The sequence below is a fragment of the Acipenser ruthenus genome, chromosome 17, assembly GCF_902713425.1.
Source record: "Acipenser ruthenus chromosome 17, fAciRut3.2 maternal haplotype, whole genome shotgun sequence".
NCBI classification, from domain to species: Eukaryota; Metazoa; Chordata; class Actinopteri; order Acipenseriformes; family Acipenseridae; genus Acipenser; species Acipenser ruthenus.
The window spans coordinates 1,195,981-1,218,169 of NC_081205.1; the positions used below are offsets into that span (position 1 = coordinate 1,195,981).

The 22,189-nt window shown below is 44.6% G+C and overlaps 1 protein-coding gene across 5 annotated transcripts in view; it reads right to left on the reverse strand.

Moving 5' to 3' along the window:
• Positions 1–30: 30 nt before the first annotated feature.
• The window catches only part of LOC117423092 (rhomboid-related protein 3-like), a 28,562-nt gene continuing 6,403 nt past the window's right edge, over positions 31–22,189 (reverse strand). For 3 of the 5 annotated variants that reach the window (XM_058989723.1, XM_034038524.3, XM_058989725.1), the window contains 7 exons: positions 13,081–13,239; positions 10,176–10,400; positions 9,548–9,696; positions 8,806–8,918; positions 5,585–5,685; positions 3,820–3,880; positions 31–2,883 (listed from right to left, as the gene is read on the reverse strand). In XM_058989723.1, coding sequence (XP_058845706.1) covers positions 2,612–2,883; positions 3,820–3,880; positions 5,585–5,685; positions 8,806–8,918; positions 9,548–9,696; positions 10,176–10,400; positions 13,081–13,239 — 1,080 coding nt within the window. In that variant the 3' untranslated portion in view covers positions 31–2,611. Of the gene's footprint in view, positions 2,884–3,819; positions 3,881–5,584; positions 5,686–8,805; positions 8,919–9,547; positions 9,697–10,175; positions 10,401–10,751; positions 11,972–13,080; positions 13,240–15,224; positions 21,930–22,189 lie in introns of those variants that run through there. The other 2 variants (XM_058989724.1, XM_058989726.1) reach the window with 2 other exon arrangements.

A 22,189-nucleotide genomic window follows, 5' to 3' on the forward strand; every position in this document is an offset into this window, starting at 1 on the left:
CAAATAAATCAATAAATGACCAGATTTTGTTTTAAAACAAGGTTTAATTGAAACCAATATTTACATATCAAATCTACAAAATATACATAATATAAAAACACACATGCATCAAACCTGGACCAGTGTTTCGTGATGTGCCATAGCCCTTTTTTCTGGATAGACAGTTCCAAATAATATTATTTATATGCTGTTTTTTTTAATCTTTTAAGGCTGTATAAAATAGTTTTGAATACATGTACGATGATGATACAAGACAGACATTACAATAAGTTAACATTTCTAAGGAAGATGCATTATAATCTAATTCTGATGCCCATACAAACGGTTATTTATTTAAAAAAAAAAAAAATATTGGACAGAATAAGGCTATCCGGTATCTATCTTTCTGAATCATGCCCTCTCCTCCCCCATCAGATAACACAACCCTCCGTCGAGCGTTCATTTCAACCGCACAGTTAGAAATTCAGTAAGAATAAGATTGTACAGAAGAAATGTTCTCAGGTCGCCACACAAAGACAGTTCAATCAATCATTTCCGAGTTCTCTTTACACCACTCTGTGAGATCAGCTCCCAGTAGCCAGGCCTGATTACTGTGAAGCTTCACCATGCACACCAAGGATAAAGTCTCAGATTGCCATTAAAAAGAGCACACATGTGACACACTAATGCTGTGCCTGCTGCTGTCGTCTTTTACTGAATGCGGTGCATCCATTAACAGAGGTACAGCAGCACTGCGCAGGACTGAAAATGAAATGTAACCATTACCTGCAGTAATAAAAATCATACCGCTTCAGAAAGCTCGCCTGACTATTACTGAGCTTATTTTCCAGCACAGTATTGTACTACTGTATATTTGACTAAGTGTACCTGATGTACTTTAACAGGTATTTCCTGTGCTTTAAGAATTGGTAGGGATTAGGTAGCGATTGTTTCACTTGCAGAACAGACAGGTTTCGAAGGTAACAGTATTTTTAATAGCAAACCATTTAAATAGGAGAATGATTCAAGGAGGTAGGAGGTACGTTAGCTGCGTGGATAAATCAGAGTACGTTTGTTTCGAGGGAAAAATTTCAATACAGAAAAAAACAAAACTGCACTCTTTATAAAACAGCAGTATCTACTGAATACAAACGTCACTTAAATAACAACCCCTCCCACGCCCAAAGAAGAAGTGCAAGTGATAAAAAAGTACAAGCTCCTTCAATTACATTTCTAAGGTCAAGACAACTGCATCTCGTATTCAATCCACAAGGGCCCCCCCTTACAACAGTTTACTGTGCTATACCACCGTGGAAGTCTAAATGCACGGTACAGCACAGCAGATGACACAGGAGTATGGCAAAAAGCAATTATTAAAATCAGCATTAACTGGGGATCCCGAGTGGCGCATCCAGTAAAAGCACTCGCTAGAGTGCAGGATGCGCTCTATAGCCTGGACGTCGCGAGTTCGAGTCCAGGCTATTCCACAGCCGACCGTGGACGGGAGCTTCCAGGGGGCGGCGCTCAATTGGCAGAGCGTCGCCTGGGGGGAGAGAGGGTTAGGTCGGCCAGGGTGTCCTTGGCTCACCGCGCACCAGCGACCCCTGTAGTCTGGCCGGGCGCCTGCGGGCTTGCCTGTTAGCTGCCCAGAGCTGCGTTGTCCTCCGACGCTGTAGCTCTGAGGCGGCTGCACGGTGAGTTCGCAGTGTGTAAAGAAGCGGGCGGCTGACGGCAGACGCTTCGGAGGACAGCGTGTGTTCATCTTCGCCCTTCCCGAGTCAGTGCAGGGGTGGTAGCGGTGAGCTGAGACTAAAAAATAATTGGGCATTTCAAACTGGCGAGAAAATAATAAAAACTAATTGGCAACGACTAATTTTTTATTAAAAAAAAAAATCAGCACTAAATGCAATGCAGTGTGCATGGAAAAGCATCAAGTGCAAGAGGATCATGCACATTTACTATGGGAAACTGATAGAAGGGCTGATCAGAGAGAGGCATTCAACACAACTTTTCATTATCATGCATCTTGCAGTTTCATCCCTTGGTCACTGTGCATAAGGACTGATGAGACCAGTTCTGCACACTGAGATACGGTAAGCAACTAAGTGCTGGGTTTGAGATGAGCATTTCTTTGATTTGCAGAATTGCACTATGTATTCCTGTTATTAGAGGACAACACGATACACTATTAAACTGAGTTCAGTAACTTTGTTTTCCATGATACTGTATATGTACAAATTTAATTCCTTTGTAATCCCCCTACACTCCAAAAGGAGGCGCCAAAACTTCCCCCTCAGCACGAAGGTAGAGCGTGTTGGATATTTGAGCAACCTACTTCTGCATGGATCTGTTCAGTGAATTTTTTATTTTTTTTGGGCATTACTTTAGAATCCAGTAATGTTTAATGTGTAAACAGGTTGTACAAACTGTACACAAAGTCACGATGCTCACGGGCACATCTTTGTTCTGTTTAGTTTATGCAGACACCTTCCGTGTTAGAAAACGTACCCACATTAAGGTCGTGGCCCTTCCCCAAGCAGGCCCAGGCGGGCTTGGCCATGCCACACTTTGCCCACACGAGTGCATGCCAGCGCTGGTGTTTGACCTGGCGCTCCGACGGCAGCCTGGGTCTTCAGGGAAGGGGAGGCAGCCGGAGCTCCAGCAGGCTGTAGGCGAAGATGTTCCAGAAGACGGCAAACAGAACGAAGACGATGTAGACTAAAATGAAGATCCACCAAAGCGACTGCTCCTGAAGCCTCTGCTCGTAGTTCCTGAGGACCACCACCCCCAGCGTGACCCCCACCGCCACCCCGCCCAGGTGGGCCACGAAGCTGGGGTTGGGGCAGGACGGGTAGACCGAGGGGTAGAAACGCAGCCACACCGCTCTCCCGAACTCCGCGCTCACTGCACACAGATAGGAAGAAGCTTGTTATCACTGATCGTGGGAGGCGGCTGTCTCTTTAACTAGCTTTATTAATCCTGGTGTGTAATAATCAATCCTGGTGCTTACACAGTAATACACGGACGTTCTGCACACTGCTTGGTTAGCACTATTTTAATGATCTGAACCATGGCGGTGTTTAGATCCGTCACCGCTGATGTCAATTTGATGGACTCCATAGTGATTCACAGCTAGTAAAAAAAAAAAAACAACCTTCCAGAATTAGCTGTTTCTATTTTAATGGCAGATTTTTGCACATGCATATTACACTTAAAAAGCTTTGAAAACAGTACTGGGTCTTCTTTTATATTGAACGTGATCCTGAACTGATGTCAGTTGAGTTCAACCTTCAAAGTGTGACTTTGTGAAAATGTTAAGCTATAGCCATGGAAAAATGAATACAGATTTCTCAAAGACATGATCCCCTTTGTACTACTTTTTAAAAATTATTTTGGGAAAGCTAACCATCTATAAATTGCATCAGTGCTTTATTTAGTGTCAGACAAGTGTAAATACAGCAGCAGTTCCCGGTTACCTGCAGATGCCCTGAAGCAGAGAACTGGCCCACTTAACCTGTTTCACTTGGAGGACATTCACAGCGAGACAGTCACATTTTTTCTCTCTTTTGCAGAAAGCATTAGCACTCTGCAGGCAAGTTAAACCAGTGGAGTGGAAGCGTTCTTAATTTGCGTGACAATTAGTCTTTCGGAATTGAAATTTAAGATTTCAGCTTGGCTGGTACAGGATTAGGGTGGGAATAAGGTTCTCAATATCAATATTGGAACTGATCACAACAATTTGTTTTTATTAACATGTAATAACATTTGCATTTCCCACCATCCACAAAGTGTCTCCAACAATGCCCCTACGTACCATTCAGATCCCGAGAAAATACTTACTGCAAAGCAAAGCAGCCCCCATGCGAAGCAGCTTAAAATGGCACTTCATTCCTGACCAGTTCTGACAACAGAAAAGAAATGCACATTACGGCATTGTATTTTCTCTTTTAACAGTTGTATATACACTTACACTAGAGCTGTCATCCTAATTACAGTTCGTAAATCTACATGCAGTAAACGGCAGAGCCACACAATGCTATGCGTGCGATCAATCATGTAGCGTGAATGCAGCGTGGAGAAGTTTTGTTGGTTTGTGTTTGCATTTCAATGCAGCCGAAGCCCAGTGAAACAGCTTCAGAGGGAAGAGTTCATGAGGGGCTAGAACATTTTCTACAGTGATGTAATCAGAGAGGGTGATCAGAGGGAAGCCTGTCCTCTAACAGACTCACGCATGGATAAGAAAACTGGGCCCACACTTCAGGCAAATTAGCAACTAAAGTTTTGCCAACAAGTGAAAAACAAAACTTTGTAAACTAAATGAGAAACTGGCTTTAGTAAACGTTACAGTGAAAAACACAGTAATGCACAAAGAAATGTGAAACACAGGGATGGAAAAAAAAAAAAGACTCTTATTGCATAGCAGCTTCACCCATCCCAGGTTTTACTACAAGCTTGATTAGCCACAGTGTGTGTAGGTAACAAGCTCAGATGTGTCTTATTAAACTCCTAGCAAATCCAGGAATGGATCAAACTGCTATGCAACGGGAGTCTGATTTCCATCCCTGGGTACAGCACGGTTAATACATTCAGGAAAACACAGTAAATGTAAACGTCACAGATTACCACCAAAGTGACTCCTAATGAGGCTGAGGGTTATCATCACTGTGATTGTTCTTGAACAGCTGCTTTTGAACTACGCTGTGTACAGCTGCCTGCAGTGCAGATCGCTTGTTCATTTGTAGTTTGCAGAGACACGATTACTTCAGGACCCTCGTTGTTATACAGAAATAGGAGCCAGGACGGGGGTGCTGGTCTGCGTTGTACGAAAAGCGTTTCAAAGTGTTTGGCCGTCACTTTTTTTTTTTTTACTAAATGCACGCTTTCCTGTAGGGATCGGGCGCTCTCTCTTATCTGAGGATCCATTAAGCCCTGGGAGGAAAGACGAATCTTAAATGTTTAATGAGAATGGAAACTCGAGACCAGGCATTGCCAGGAACAGCCCATTATAGTGGAAACAAACCGTCTTCAAGGTTAAAAACTACAAAACGAAGTGACAGCAAGCGACGCCATTTACAGAAGGAAACCGTTTACAGAACAGAAACGAAAATGACCTGTCTCTTCTGAACAGCACTGGAGTGCAAATGACAGCACTTAAAACTTGCAGCAATAACAGCAGCAACAATAATAATAGTGTCTCATGAGGCTGACAAACACCTGCACTCATGCTTTTAAAAGAAGCTACACACCAATCCTAGTGGATTTTGCCACAGACAATTATATGTAACAGAGTGGAACTTGCATTTATATAGTGCCTTTCATCTACAAAGGGGGGATTAAATCAAAGCTATGGCCGCGCTATGGCCAATTTAAATACAGCTATGGCAGCGCCATAAGGTTTGATTAAATTGAGGCCAGGCGGTTGTGAAAGTGGCTTACATTACAAATGCTGTAGGAGCAATGGTAAGTATGAAGGACAGCTAGGGGCTGGAATGCTGCAGCCAATCAACCAGCATAGCGGAGGTGTTTACTCTATTGGTTTTCTGGACTCTTAGGTAAAGCTATAAGGAGGGGATAAACTTCAATTTCCGGATCACTGGACTCTCACCATGACGATGTTGGCGAGGTGGGCGGAGACGAGAGCGTAGACCCCTCCCGATGATCCCACCACCGGGGCGGTCATGTCAGCCACCGACACGGCCAGGGAACCTGCAGGAACGAGCACAGCGCTGTGAGACACGAGCGAGGCACAGACTGCTGAGCAAACACGCCAGCATCAGCACTGCCACTCACAAGCGCAGGAGAGAGGGAGAGGGGGGGAGAGAGGGGGAAACGAGAGAGAGAGAGAGTGAGAGTGAGAGAGAGGGGGAAACTACAAAGAGAGAGAGAGGGGGAGGGGAGAGGGGGCCTGTAGAGAGAGAGTGGGGGCCTGTAGAGAGATAGAGAGGGAAACTGCAGAGATGGAGATGAGGAGAGAGAGGGAGAAAGAGGGGAAACGAGAGAGAGAGAGAGAGCGCGCGACCAAATAATCAGCCAGCTGTGTATATACACACACGTTCGGCAAATGGTCCCTAAGAAGACACCATAACCATATTTTTACTGTGTAGCAATTTGTAGTACAGCTAACACACTGTGTAATAAAAAAAACACATAAAATACACCACATGGGATTCTGTGCAAATGTACTGCTGTATTAATCCCATGGGGGAATAAAAACATTTATTCAGGTCACTGCAAAAACATGCACACACTAATTTATAAGTGCTGCCAGTTCCTAATTCCTGGAATGCCTGCAGTTCACTACAATAAAGCATGCCGAATATTTAGTATACACATGGGAAAACTGCAAAATCACTTTGAAAAAACCATGCCAAAGTCCAAAAGGAAAATATAACACTAGTTAGGTTTTTAGAACAAGGAATATGAACACTCAATGACAACTGAAAGGAGGTTTTTTTGGCATTGTATTACAGTAAAGTAATATGGCGATGATGAAGTACAACTCAATGCTGCTTCACTGCGGACTCTGATAAGAATGATGACAGTTACTGTATGTAGAGGCTTGATTGTAACACACCGGCTTGAGAACTGAACTGAAAAATATTATTATAATCCTTAAAAACCACATCAATTCACAGTGGCAGGATGATTCTGCCTGAAGTGGTCTAGACGCTTCTGTGCAAAACAATGGTTTCCAAGACGGGATTTTATGATTGTAAGGTTCCTGAGACTAATGGGAAGTTGATATCTGATATCCAGGCAATGCTGTAGGTCCTCTAATGCTGAAACTGGCTGTGAACAACAAGTAAAGACCTGTGACTATTCCCTTTGAATCCTGGAATGAGCAGCTTAACACACCCTATCTACTGTTTTACTGACATGCCAACATGTTTCATAGCTCATGTGCAACAAAAACAGATGGTGGTACTGGGAATAGTAAATGGCTCATATTACCTACGTTACCAGCTAAACAGAGAACTGACTTCGGTATGAACAGGACTGTGGTGTAAAGATGTAAATGTATAGAGAGGAGCAGCGCTAGGCAACGGCTCTCCAATCAATCTCTCCCAATCTCTTTCCCCCGATAAGGATCTCACGCTATCTGTAGAGAATGCTACAGGAATCTTGAAGGAATTCACTGCATGCTTGTTTTTTTTATATATAAAAGGGGCATGACATTGGATCAATATGTAATTAAAACAGAGGTGGTGTTGGGTAGGCAGGCGGGGTGTGTGGTGAAGGACGAAGCGAATCTCAGCCCTGACCCCTTGCAGCCTGACTGCTTCATTACAAGCGCTTGATTTATTGCTTATTTTCCGGTTTTATACTGTCATTTATTTTGTAAGTTCAGCGCCTTGGCTGGCTGTCAAAGTGCCTCAATGTTGTACTTCAGTGAACAGCTATAAAACACACGAGAGGGGCGCCGAGTCCCCTGCAGTAGAGAACACTGATCCTGCACTGAGCAGCTTTAAAACACACGAGAGGGGCGCCGAGTCCCCTGCAGTAGAGAACACTGACGTCTTAAAACTGCTTGATGATTTTCACACGTTAAGAACACAACAAGCAGTCCTGTTGATTTACTATAACCGATCAAACTAAGCAACATGCCTGTGCAGAAATACATCTGTAATCTGGCTGGAGAACGAAGTAGGCAACCCTGCAAAAAGATTCATTTAATTGACCGTGTGTTCTTTTCAACTAAACCCAAGATTATTTTAAAAGCCATCGTGCCTGATTAATAACATCCATTGCCCTAGTGTGACATTTAACTGTGCTGAGCGCAATCAAATCCCTGCTGACTCAATTACATCAGCTGGGCAGACCTTTTTACAAAACTCCCCATAGCTCTCGGTTAATACCAATTGCGTTTAAAAGGACTGCTGTTGGAAATGTATTTTATTACGATTATTTCCCCCCCCTCACTCCCCCAAGACAGCCTCTATTGAATCAGGAGTTTCTTCCATTGGGTTTCAGGATCGTGGTGCACTGATGCCCCAGTGATTGCTGTTTATTATAATTTAAAATAACAATTTCAATTGGCCCGGTGATTCAGGGCCATCTGTCCTTCCTGGTGCATCTGCTACATGACTAACCAAGCAGGCAGAGAGCGACAGTGACCCTGCCTATTGGGTTAGTCATACACTCCAGCCTTTGAAATCGATTACAGCCCCGGTCCTGGATTCTACAGTAATTGCCATCCATTTCTGCTTGTACTGAGCATGCACACCATTCACAGATGATTGCTGCAACCTAATGATTTGTCAGCGTTGGGGCTAAACAACAAAAACAAGCTGAATAAAAGACATTTGGTCTAGGCATGAGGGAGGCTAAGGTGCGATATCACACTAGAGCCTGAAACACAGCCATTCGGGATCATGAACAACAGATCAGAGGCTGTTCCTCTGCTTAGGTGACAGTAGAGTGGTAACTGTGAGTGTCAAGTGTGCGCATGGAACTGCTGAGTGTGGAAATTCACTGAGATCCAGTGAAAATAAAGGCTTGGCTGCCCCACCTACAAAAAAAAAAAGTGGAGGTAAGGTGTTCTCGTACCGTTCCCAAGTGAGTTGGAACAGACTGCCAGTGGCTTTGAGAAATACAGAGCAGATTCATGTTTAAGACTGCGTGTCACTGTTTTACTCTAACCAATCTCACAGCTAGTATCGATTATCTTGCTTGTTTTGGGGTATTTTATTGGTTGTGAGGTAGACGATCTAATTTGGGTAATAGGGGTTCTGCCAAAAACAAAAAACAAAACAGATAAAACAGCCTGGAGTGCAGAGTCCCGGTTGAGAGCTCTGGAGGTCTGGTCCCCCTAGTCAGGGCTTATACCTGCCAGCACTCCGGAGATGTAAAGGAAGCCGATCCGCAGGGCCCCGTGCACCATCTCCAAGGGAACGCCCACCAGCAGCTGCAGCAGCACGTTCAGGCTGAGGTGTTCTATCCTGGGACAAAGAAATTACAATGAGCCCGCGGAGCACAGTGAGGATCCTGAAAAAACACCACTGGAAAAATAATTCATGAAGGGGCCAATTAATTAACACCCAAACATGCAAGCAGTACAGTGTTAAAAAGAACGAAAAAAAATAAATAAAATAAAACTAAAACTTCGTTAAGTGCCAAGATAAGACCTTAAAAGGGCATGTGCAATCAGATGCATGGCTATACCCTACACTGATCACATGGCGATACCCTACACTGATCACATGACTATTTTTGGTTTAGCACCAGCACCCAGTTCTTTCTCCCTCCTTCGGTATGCATTCCTTCGGGCGCTGGTCAGGGTCCCAGACAATCATTGTCTTTTATCACTGAGGAACACCATACATATCAAGACAGTCTCAGCACAGTGGCTCATTGTGAGGAGCCACAGAAACTTCTACCTACACAACTTCTTCAGCTTCTTCACCCTCCCACCCCGCTGTAGCTGGTATGTTTAGTTCACAGCAGGAATGGCTCAAACTCTTGTGCAATGGGAGTCTTATGAAGCTCACAGTAAAACCTGGATGGCCACAGCCCTGCAACAGCAGCCCTCCTCTCATGCCTGTAAAGACTGCCCTAAGCGTGCACTCACCCTGCGTGCATGAAGATGTAGCTGAGGTAGCGCCAGGCCTGTGCTCGCAGCTGGGGGTGGTACACCAGAGGGTTCCTCAGATATAGCGGGTGAGACACCTGGAGGACCCACCTGTCCAGCAGCAGCCCATAATAAACAAACACAGCCACCTGAGAGGGAGCAGAGGAAGGACAATCAGTGCCCGGGTAGCAGACTGTCACCTAGCAACAGAGAATCTATATAGCTGTAGAGTTGAGTGCAGGTCTTCATTAATAGAGCATATGTACAAGTGACAGCCAGGTATACAGAGGTTAGGCTGTGTACTAAATGGCATTGCCTGCAATTAATGAACCAAAAACAACATAGACAGTCGGAGTTACTGAACTAAAACCACAACTCATGTGCGCTCCCTATTTGTTTCTTGTTAATCTTACAAGGCCATAGGGAGTAAACTTTACATCACAGCAACAGCTTAGTTATTAATCTGCCCTCCTTGTAAGCGAAAACATATCCCTCTGCCCACAAGGTGAATGTAAACACGATATAACAAAAAATGATAACAATAATAATAATAATAATAATAATAATAATAATAATAATAATGACATTTAAAATGTCTGCTCTGAGCTGGTAGGTCAGCCCGACTTGCCTCCACGATGGTCACAGCGATTATGAACCAGGGCGGGGGGCAGCCGGTGTAGCTGTCGTAGTACCACTTGCGGTCCATCTCTCGGGGGAGGGTCTCGAAGGCGATGTGGCGGACGAGGCGCTGGGAGACGCCCAGGCCGGGTTCCTCCAGCAGGGCGGCACTCTTCCTCTGACGGCTGCCCTGCAGGATCGCTCTCCGGAAACTGTTTGAGCGCTTGTTACTCATCTGAAAAGGAAATAAACTAAACAATCAGCTCCGTGTCACTGTGCTTTACGAAGCCTTGCCATGCCACTGTAAACTTCGACAGCAGTGGGGATACTCTCTATGCTCCTCATAGTTCATAGTGCTCGCTATAGACAGACACAGCCCTTCTTTTTGCCCAGGATTGACTGTAAAGTGAAATTGAGAGAGACATCCTGGCTGTATCAATCATCAGGGTCCAAATAATTGTTCTGTTTCAAAGTGTATTCAGTTCAGTACCCTGATGCTTCATTTTCTCCTGCTACAATCACAGTGTCAGATGTTTTTTGTTTCTTTTCACAGAACTGTCTTGTGCCTTTTTTACTTGAAACTCACTGAAGCATGTCAAGCACAGTGCAGAGTTCTTTTGAGGCTATTCCACATTGTGCCGCACAGCCGTATCTCTGCCTGGGATCTGAAGACACCTGCTCGTAGACTCTGCTTTCTCCTCTCCAATTCCACCCCTGGATGAACAGCTCAGGATGAATCTTTCACTCAACATTTAGCAACTGCAGCCTCTGAGATATGTAGAGCACCAAAAAAAAAAAAAAAGTTAAGGGCTACTTTCTCAAAGCTATTTTACTACAAATTGTATTTTCAGAAAGTAGAAACACACCCAATGAAAAAGTTACCACACCAGGTATAAACAACAAAGACTTTCAGAAGCTTGTAAGTAGTCTTAAGCTGGCTTTGAGGATCTAGCCCTAAATCAATTTAACAAGAAGATTTATTCCAAACACCTCCAGCCTTCACGCGTTGAACAACAACACAGCTCACAGCCAGCTAGGGCTTTTACTCAAGAGGTACGTCGCTGGTAAAATGCAAAGCTTTATTACTACGGCTGGTATGATTGTCTGGAAAATGATGCGTTTGCTGGAGCCGTCCCTATTGTAAAAGAGGTCCTTCATATCAACGTGCTTGTTATCTTTCATTTTAAATTTATATATATATTTTTTTAATTGGAGTTAGAACTGAATTGAAAATGTTAATTTCTTTAACATTGTATTCTGGCACCAAAAGATGAAAGCGGGTCTTTAATTAGCTTTGAGAGGGAGAGGCACTTACGCATGAAGTGCTCAGCAGGCTTGTTCAGAACCCAGATTCTCAAATAAATGTTTTTTGATACGTCTGCCAACAGCACTGGCAGCCAAGTTAATGAAGGTGTGAATTGAAAAGGGTAATTCTCCCCTTCCTACCATCTGCTCTCAATACACTGTAAATAAATACATGGGGACGTTTTTTTTTTTTTTTTCTTCTTACCGAAATCTCTGCAAGACTGTTTCATGGGAAACAGCTATCCTGTTTTATCTGGAGAATTCTCAACTCATTCTGCTTTCAATACTCAAAAAGATATGAACAATGAAAACACAGCAGAGCATCGGTCCTCAACCTGTTTCTCAGGAGTCATGCACTTGACGAGGCAGTGGTCCTTTCAAAACAGATGCTATAGATTTCATAATTGTAGAAGATTATTGATAGTGAAGATATCGGAGTTTGTAGACAAGTATACAAGAATACCAAGAGGAAACATGGAAAGCTAGCTCTCCAGTATTTTCTATATTGATCAAAGGCAAATATTATATATATATATATATATATATATATATAGTGTGTCAGATCAATGTATTATATATATATATATATATATATATATATATATATATATATATATATATAGTGTGTCAGATCAATGTATTATATATATATAGTGTGTCAGATCAATGTATTATATATATATATATATATATATATATATATATATATATATATATATATATATTAGTGTGTCAGATCAATGTATTCAACCCCAGAGCCACGCGAACGCTCCACAGGGAGTGTAAAGCAGAATGTCGCTCTTTTCACCACAGTTGGGTGTGTGTTACTGAACACATACTGCCATGAATGCCCTTTCTTGAGGTTATTTTGATTAAAAACCCTCAAGCCATAGTTCATGATAAAACATTTTTTCATCGCTATCCAAGGCATAGGAAACTCTAGAGAGAGAGAGAGAGAGAGAGTTCAAAGCTCTCTCTCTCTCTCTCTCTCTCTCTGCTCTTCACAGAAAAGAATCGTCTTTGATACTGATGGATTGCATCAAGGGCAACGGGAATCTAAGAAAAAAAAAAAAAAGAGCCCAAACTAATGACTAGGAACTGGATGAAGTCCCTTCTTCATGAAACGGCAGCCCCTACACTCTCTTCACATGAACACAAAGAAGTGCTGCCTTCCTTTTCAAATCCGATGTGAAAGCCACAGGGCTCCAACGCAGAACAATAGTCACTGAGACCCGCTACACATTTCTCATCCTCCTCCACATCTCCCGACGCTCTCAAGGCTTGGAGAGGCAAATACATAATGTTATTAGGGTTTTAAAAGAAACTGCTGTCTCTCTCAATTCGGATCAGCAGGCGCTATCAAGCCTGGAGAGAATTGCACTGTGGGCAAGTTTATTATTAATAATAATAATAATAATAATAATAATAATAATAATAATAATAATAATAATAATAATGGTTTCCACTTACCAAGCTGCAACGATTTATAAAATATACAATGATCAACCCTGTATGGTACACATTTTATCCAAATAAAACACCCATGAGGACTTGAAAGGCAATCTATCCGGTTCTTCCCTATATTACAGTTAGCAGTGTCCAGCACTGACCAGATTGACGAAGTCCTGGTAGCAGATCCTCCCGTCCGCGTTGCTGTCAGCCAGGGCCAGGAGCACCGCAAGCTTGTGGGGGTCCAGCTCCGAGCCGTGCGTGTTCAGAAGGCTCCGGAACCGCTCCGTGCTGATGTAGCCCGAGTTCTCAGGGTCAAACTGGACAAACAGAAAGCACAGCACTCTCAAAGCATGCTGCCCAGACATGCACAGGACTGCACAAACAGAAAGCACAGCACTCTCAAAGCATGCTGCCCAGACATGCACAGGACTGCACAAACAGAAAGCACAGCACTCTCAAAGCATGCTGCACAGGAATGCTGCATGCAATAGACTGACTGGAGTGGAAACCTGCACCCTCACCCCCCCCCCCCTCTAGAGATATACAGTAGCTGCTCCATATGGAGATATACAGTAGCAGCTCCATATGGCAGTACCAAGTATGTCCATACTGTATTAGGGTTAGGGTGTCTGCACCAATGTGACCTATAGACTAATATCCTAGGAAGTGCACAGCCGCTGTTACAGAGAGGCGCGAGGGTGGAGTGCACAGCCGCTGTTACAGAGAGGCGCGAGGGTGGAGTGCACAGCCGCTGTTACAGAGAGGCGCGAGGGTGGAGTGCACAGCCGCTGTTACAGAGAGGCGCGAGGGTGGAGTGCACAGCCGCTGTTACAGAGAGGCGCGATGGTGGAGTGCACAGCCGCTGTTACAGAGAGGCGCGAGGGTGGAGTGCACAGCCGCTGTTACAGAGAGGCGCGAGGGTGGAGTGCACAGCCGCTGTTACAGAGAGGCGCGAGGGTGGAGTGCACAGCCGCTGTTACAGAGAGGCGCGAGGGTGGAGTGCACAGCCGCTGTTACAGAGAGGCGCGAGGGTGGAGTGCACAGCCGCTGTTACAGAGAGGCGCGAGGGTGGAGTGCACAGCCGCTGTTACAGAGAGGCGCGATGGTGGAGTGCACAGCCGCTGTTACAGAGAGGCGCGAGGGTGGAGTGCACAGCCGCTGTTACAGAGAGGCGCGAGGGTGGAGTGCACAGCCGCTGTTACAGAGAGGCACGAGGGTGGAGTGCACAGCTGCTGTTACAGAGAGGTGCGAGGGTGGAGTGCACAGCAAGTTCTACTGTTAGAGAGGTGCACAGACTTCTGGCTGCAGGTTGTTTGGAGCTATCAGTTTCCAAGCTGTGTTTTAATTAGATGTGCCTAATTAATTTTGTAAATTAAGAGCAGAATTCAGAAACTGGGCTGCAGGATACAATACGACTGGAATGCAGAAAAGCAGAGATACAAATGGAGTGATCACAATGGCTTTTATTTATAGCCACAAACCTGACAGGTAGGGTTGTATTACAAGCACACACATGTTCTCTATTGTATTGGAAGGCTTTGTGAAGGCTTGTTTGGTTTTGAATAATGAAGCGTTCTCAATGCATAGATTACGTACATTACCTGATTATCGATATTTGATTAGGAAACTGGTCCTGTGCGCTGAACCCTGTCTGGTGGGGATCAGGCTGTCAGGCTTAGAGGGTTACCCCCATTGAGGGTTATCACCGTTAGGGCATTAGCTGCTCACAGCCCCCATTTGTCTGGAGGAAGGCTTCCTTCCTTAGGGGAACAACAAACTGCTGTTTGTCCTGCAATCTTGCAGCCCATTGTTTGGTGCCTCCTCCAGTCATGTGTTCATTGCTCTGCTGTAATCAGCATTGCCACAAAACACCATGAAGTGCAACAATGGCTGCAGTCATGCAATAAATACATCTTCAATCAAGACACAACCTCCAGCTACAAAACTGTAACAAAAAAACTCTCCAGGGTTACACAGTCAAGCTCTGTCCAACACTTTGCACTCCACTATGTCTAGCTGCACTGCACCCACTGCTTAATAACAGTTTATGAAATCAGTATACACCTTGGCTTGGTAACAATAACATTTAGAATAAATACGAATGCCTCTTTCATGCTGTTTTCATTACTAACAACACACACCCCCACCCACACGCGCTGAGAGATAAATGCACTGGAATTTCAAGTTCAAGGCTGAGAGCGGAGAGCAGGACAATCTGAAAGAAGTTAGCCGTGAGGATTGCGAAACACAGACACGCAATACAATCCCTCTCAGCTTTGCAGACCAAATGCAGGTCACTAACCTTTTCTCGGAGAACGTCCAGAATTTTTTCCTTGGCCCGCTTGGTTTCCCTGAAGTTCTTCTTGGCAGATGGATGCCTAGTGGAGTGCCCTGGCGCTGTGCCCTAGCAGAGTGCGTTTAGGAAACTTTCACTCTAGTTATGATGAGAAGCCTCTGCAGCACACCACCACCACCACCACAACCCAGGCAGATAAGCCGTGACCTCGCTCCTCCCTTCATACTCGGATGAACATTTTACAGTCAATCCTGTGCATTTTCAACTGCAATTTCATGCTAGGTTTCCCCAGCCCTTTCCTTGCAATTATATAATATTTATTTTATAAAGCGCCTAAATACACGCATCTCAAAGCGCTGAACAAACACAAAAAACACAGAGAACCATCTATACATACAGCATATTAAAAGTATATGTAATATTGTTATTACACAAATCAAAAACCAGATCATGATAAAAATGCATGACCGTAAAAATTGCTCATTACTCCCTTGATTTCACACTGCGTACTTAAAGGGAGCTTTGGGACAGACCTATCAGGGCTCTTAAAAACAAGATAATGATCTGAATTATCGAAATTAGAGAAAAAACGGATCATATGTACATGGTAATGTCTTTTACTTCTCTGGATATACAGATATACTTAATAAATTATTAATTCCATAAGGAAAAGCCTAAAGGTTTGTAATGAACTGTTTACCACAGAACAATCACAGGCGTTCATAATGGCAGTGCAGGAACAGAGGATGGAATTACATGCTGGGGAATCCTACACAGACAAATCCAAATCAAAACATGGATTTATTTTTCCTGTGGTCTCCCAAACATGATACCGTATATCAGTAACATAGATCAGTGAAATACTACACCGTTACTGTTCTATGATTCTTTTATATTATATTCAGATCATCTTGAAATCATCGTGGTTATAAAACAATGGGTCAGCTATTGTTTGGAAGAAACTATTATTTGTTTTATTTGTTTATTTAGCAGACGCCTTTATCCAAGGTGACTTACAGAGACTAGGGTGTGTGAACAATGCAGCAGCTGCAGAGTCACTTACAATTACGTCTCACCCGAAAGACGGAGCACAAGGAGGTTAAGTGACTTGCTCAGGGTCACACAATGAGTCAGTGGCTAAGGTGGGATTTGAACCGGGGACCTCCTGGTTGCAAGCCCTTTTCTTTAACCACTGGACCACACAGCCTCCTTAACTACCACAGACACTCTAATATATGCACAGGGGAAGGAAAGCAATTTGGTCTCTAACCATTATTCGCATTATGCAAATCCTTCACCACAATGCCCATCTGAAATGGGTGGCTGAGCTCTGAATCAGGAGGCTCCCAGGTTTTACTGGGAAACAAAGACATGCAAAACTCCGAGATTGAAGTTGAAACAACCATTTCAGGTTTGTACGTTGAGGCACTGCAGTCACCTGTTGTAAATCAAGACGTTAGTGGATTTAATACAGCCAGAAACTGCAAACAAAACCTCTAAACAAGACTGGGAGACTTACCAAGATTTTCCTTCTGGATCAAAGTTCACAATTTATTTTCTAAAATGAAAACAAAGAGCTGCACAGGCATAAAATTTAAACAGAAAGTTCAAACACGAACCGTCTCTAAAACAAACACAGCAGCAGTAATTACCAGCCTCCTACTGGCATTCACAAACCGGGTATCGATTTTTATCAGACTGAAAACAGGATCGGAAAATATTCTATTTCGGGGGAAAATGTCTCATTTTAGCTTTGAAAATGCTGGCAGTTACTGCAGTGCGTGATTTTTATATATCACGGTCACCGTTTGGTACCCCTGCAGGTTCGGGATAGTCGATTTATTTAGACATTTACAAGCAGATAAGCAAACAGCATCACAGTTGCTCTGGAGTCACTGCCCTGGAATTCAGAAGAGCCAGCAGGCAGGCAGACAGCCAGTCAGCATAACTGGGACACACTGCTGCTAATCAAGGCTCTCCCCCAGCACAGAGTGGCACTGAACCCTTTCATGAATCTCTTTTGTCCTCTTCGTGAATTCTGTATATTAACAGGGAAAATGTCATGTCAGTGGGATTAAGACACAGCTATTATCCATTGGCTCTGGGGTCCGCTTTGCTTTTCACTTCACTTGTGGGGTCCCCACCCCCCAACCTTTCCCATACGCATGGCTGGCAGACTGTTTGATTCACATGAATGGGATTTTATTGACTACCCCCCTCCCACACACACACACACCCATCACAATTGAAAAGTGCTTTGATCAGCACCCTGCAAGCAAATCTCACTGACAGCAAGTCCTGCATCCCGGTCAATATTTATAGCCGTTCTGATAGTGAACATACAGGGAGGTTCTGCAGAGTGAGGGCCGACTCTGCAATCAGATTCGCATTTAAGGTTTGGGACCCTGCTCTGCTGTATCTAGGGATACTGACCACAGGAAAGAACACAAGGAATACAGTCACAGGTAGATGAGCTGTCAGCAATAAGCATCCTACCTGGAATCAGATTACTGTAATGCGTTACTCCCCAGCACTGCCATCAGGCAATCCCTGCAAAGGACAGCTTAGAAAGGGATTCAGAAAATGAACAGCAGACTGATCAGTACAGATCATACTCAAAGACACAGCTTCCTATAGGGACACATGTTAATTCAGATACAGATTCAACAGCCTAAAGAAATCAATGTGTTCAGATACAAACACAAGTGTATACCGCGACCTGCCATGGATTCTAAATTACAGGAGGAATGGAATGTGTTCAATGATGAATGTACAGTCTCAACTTCGAGACCAGAAAGCATAGGGATGCTGTAAAAAGGAGACCATCTTTCAAGCTGCATTTCATTTCAAGTTCCATTACAAAACTATGCAAAGTTGCAGCTGTGCATTCATCCCGGGGATCCAACAGACTTGGATAGGCACTTAGTTGGCAGGTGCTTCTGCACAAATCCCTGAGAAACACCAGTCTCAAAAGCAAAGACTCCCTCCCTCTCTCTCTCTCTGTGGGCTGTGCTGGTGAAGAGGAGCAGCTGTGTATCCCTTCCGGACAACATAAACACCGTGCCCACTCATCGTGTCATATCAGTAAAACCAGGTCATGTATTCTTCATCAGCTTACTAAATTGTTTCTTAGTTAATCAGTGCAGCCTAGGCAGCTCAAGTTGGCCCCACAGCCTAGTCTAAAAACAGTGATACAACACTTTTTCATTGTCCGACCCATGTGTGATTAGGAATCAGCAATAGCGGGGCTGGAATATGAGCAACGGCAGCGTTTCCCTCCAGCACAGTACTGCCTATACGGCTCAGTCAAGCGTGAGTAACCTGCACACAGCTGTCTCCAGCACACATTCTCTGTTACCCAGTAATAGTGTGGGTGGCCTATTCTGTGTACCCCCACCTGCTGTGTGTCCCAGGATATCCCTGCCCCTCTCCGAACGGAGCAGCCTGAACTGCGTCTGTCGACCGGCCTGCAGAGCACAGAGACTCACGCAGCGCTGGGCCGTTCTGCCTCTCTGCTTTCTCATGCAAATGAAAGACAACTAACGTGGGAACTTTACTAAAAGAAGGCCATTGTAGTCATTGTTGCTGTGGCTTTTGTTTTGTTTTTTACTTGATTTGAAATGTGGTTTTTTGCTTTTTTGTTTAGATCATGTAGGTATCCTTCCACAATAACCACGCCTGCCCTGGATTACGAGTGGACTGTTCCCTGGATCCACACCTCCTTCTGTATCCCTGGTGTGAGAGGCAATGAAGAGCATTACTTACACTGACAGACTGTGAGGAAAGAGGAGCTGTGTTCATTCACAAAGGTACAGGGAAGGGCAGCGAACAGCTCCCACTTTCAATTGGAATTGTTTCAGAGCTGCTCTGAGACAGACACACCAATATAGATGTATCTAACTGTTTTACTGCTAAATGCACAGGGTTGGTTACAAGCATAGAACGAAGGGTAATAAAAAAAAAAAAAAACCCTCTAGCCCTTTTGAGGAACGGCGTCAATTGCTACCCTAATATCAAGACCAATCAGTTGTTTTAGGTTAACACCATGAATATTTCATGCCATTATTTGTTTTTTTACTTTGTAACAATCGCTCACTTTCTCCCCCTATCGCTGTACCCTACATGAATAATCGCTGACCCATCCCCTCCACACTAAATAATAGAAGCACTAAGAATGATGGATGGCTCTCATTTTTTTTTTGAGGGGGGGAGGGGGCGGGGGGGGCAGCTTTGTGGGGTTTTAGGAGACCCCCCACCCAATATTCTATTGCGCCCCCTTCTCTGACAATAAAAGCACCCCTCGAGACCTCCAGACTGACCTCCTTCTCCAAGAGAGAAGGAATCCTGAGTGAAAGGGGCCTTTTAGGGTGGTCTTGATGCTCCCCCTTTCACACACACACAGCCAAACCAAAACTAAACGATCACACAGACATGGCAGAAACACTTTCCCAGCAGTTGAATAAAGTGCATTCTTAAGGGATTTGGGAGAAAACCAAACAAGCTAGAAAAACAATGCTGTGTGAAAAGCGCTCAGTGAAGCCGTCTCCTCTTTCAACCAAGCGCTCTTCAGAACTCGCCGGCGCGTAACGAACCGTCACAGCGGTGCGCGGGGAGACAGGGAAGAGCACGTTTTTCCAAGAGCGTAGGAAACAATGTTAACTGAGTTTTCGTTAGTCAGTCTGCGTAGCGTGTGGGGACTTCACGCTCCAGCGAATACAGCAAGTGAAGAGAAGGACTGTCCTCCTACACACAAGTGTTTAATGGGGTGCATCAGCACCAGTCCAAGCTTCCGCTTGAGCCTGGAAATGTTCCTGGCAGGGACTCCGAGACCTGAGACCTGCTCCGAATCTGCTGGAATGGGTGAAACTGCTATGCAATAGGAGTCTAATTTCCACCCCTGATTTGTGCAGAAAGTCACAGAATGAATTCGGCGCAGATAGACAGCAGACTCCTATTCCCTTCCTGCAGACTGGATATGAAACGAACAGCAAACACTAAATCATTCACCCCAGGGAGGCAGCTCCTCAAATCCACAAGCTGTCGTGGGGGTCGGGGCTCCCAGGCAACATCAATACGTTTAATGTGAGCTCTATAATCCCCAGCCAGCCGCAGGGACCTGTCTGCAAAGCAGCTCTGTCATTACTGAGGATCAGGACAGGAAATCAAAACAGCAAGACTAGCAGCTGCAGCAAAGCTTTTTGTTACAGGCCGGCTGGCTAGGGCTCCCTTTGAAATCATGCATGCAGGGGAAGCTGCTCTCAAAACCGCAGACAACGATTTGGATTTCCAAGCCTTTTCATTTGCTTGAAAGATGCAGCAGGAAATCAGGTAACGGGATACGCGGCGACATCATCACAGCAAGCGAGCGCCCTGTTCCTGACTAATGCCTACGTCCACTTAAAGCCCCTAATAAAGTGATCCATTTTAAACAGACTTCGGGTTGCCAATGCTGACTCACGCCTCTTTTGTTTTATTGAAATGAACACAGTTTCTTTTCTTTGGTAATAATCAGCAGGCGCTGTGCAATGCGTTGCAGGACAGGATTGCTTCTGTGACGTCACTTGATCTCATGAATCAAGTGGGTTACCTGCTGGACGGGATCTTCAGAGGGGTCTGTTCAGATTATCTGAAAGGTACCAGATCTTATTACCCCCACTCTTTAGATCATTAAAACAGAGCCCTTTGTGTAGCAAGGTCCCGCAAATCTATCAGTGCATTTCTATCAGTGCATGTCTATCTGTTTAGAAGGAAGAGGCTCTATTTTAATGATTCAAACAACAGGGGTGTTCAGAGAAATGACTTCAGAGAAATTAAATAGACCTCAGTGCACCCTGGAAGAGCCACAAAGCCAGTCTGAAAATTGTTATATACCCCAGGTACAGCTTCCATTTACTGCACAGCTCACCCGAAAGAATACCAGCACTAACACACTCTTAATAAATCTGGATTATTCAGGCAAATTTGAAAAAAGCCCCAGAGCCTTTTTAAAATGTGAATGCGTTGGATTTTGAAGTCGCCTCGTCTCTCTCCCCCCGGTTTGCTGAAGCGATGTGGGAAAGGAGCTCTCTGACTGACACTGTGGAGTAGCGCAGGAGCAGCAGCTGTTTAATGATCCCATCTGAGCCACTCGCAGCTGAAGCAGAGCTCAGAAGCTGGTAAAAGAATGAAATGTTTCATGAGAGGTGCTGCTGTTGTGTGGGCGAGTCACGTTAACTTCAGCGTTTAACCTTTTCCAGCTCACAATCCGTTTGTCGGTTTCAATCCGAGGAACTGGTCAGACTGGGGCAGGACGGGGTCTTTCCAGTGCCACTAGTATGGTGGAGGGGGGGGGGGCACAGACTATAAAAGCTAGTTCAGCCATCAGAGGATTCGAACGCAGTGTCGCTCCTCGCAGTATACTGTCCCTTAAGACTCTGTTACTGTTGCTTCTCTTGGGAGTGCTGTTATAAATCAAAACCCCGCTTTCTCACAGAGAGAGTCAGCTGAGGCACGCGAGGTGTGGTATTAAGTCTCTCCTGTCATCACCATACAATCCCAGGTGCTTCGAGGATAAAGCTGCAGTCCTCTCTAAAGGAATCTAAAAAATGTGTCCCGTCCCCCCCATCCATCCATTAACGCCAACGTCTGCTTCTGCCTGAAACCTTCGATGACACCGACATCATGGAACTGACATTACAACCAGGCTGTTTGACAAATTCGTTCTCGAAGGAAGAGCCGGGCTGGGGGCGTCTCTCTGCTATTCTAACAGACTAACTAATGCAGCACAACTGTAATCATTACCTGTGGCAAAATAAAAACACTGAAACTCCGGGCATTTCTTGGGGAGGAATTTATAATAAAAAGAGTCCTTTCATCGTGACAACCGTAAGCAACAGTATGAAAATGATGAGACCGGACAGGTTCTGGCCAGATGGGCGGCTCGCGTCTGTTGCTATGGGAACCCGAACTAAATGCTCTGCATGACGTGCGTT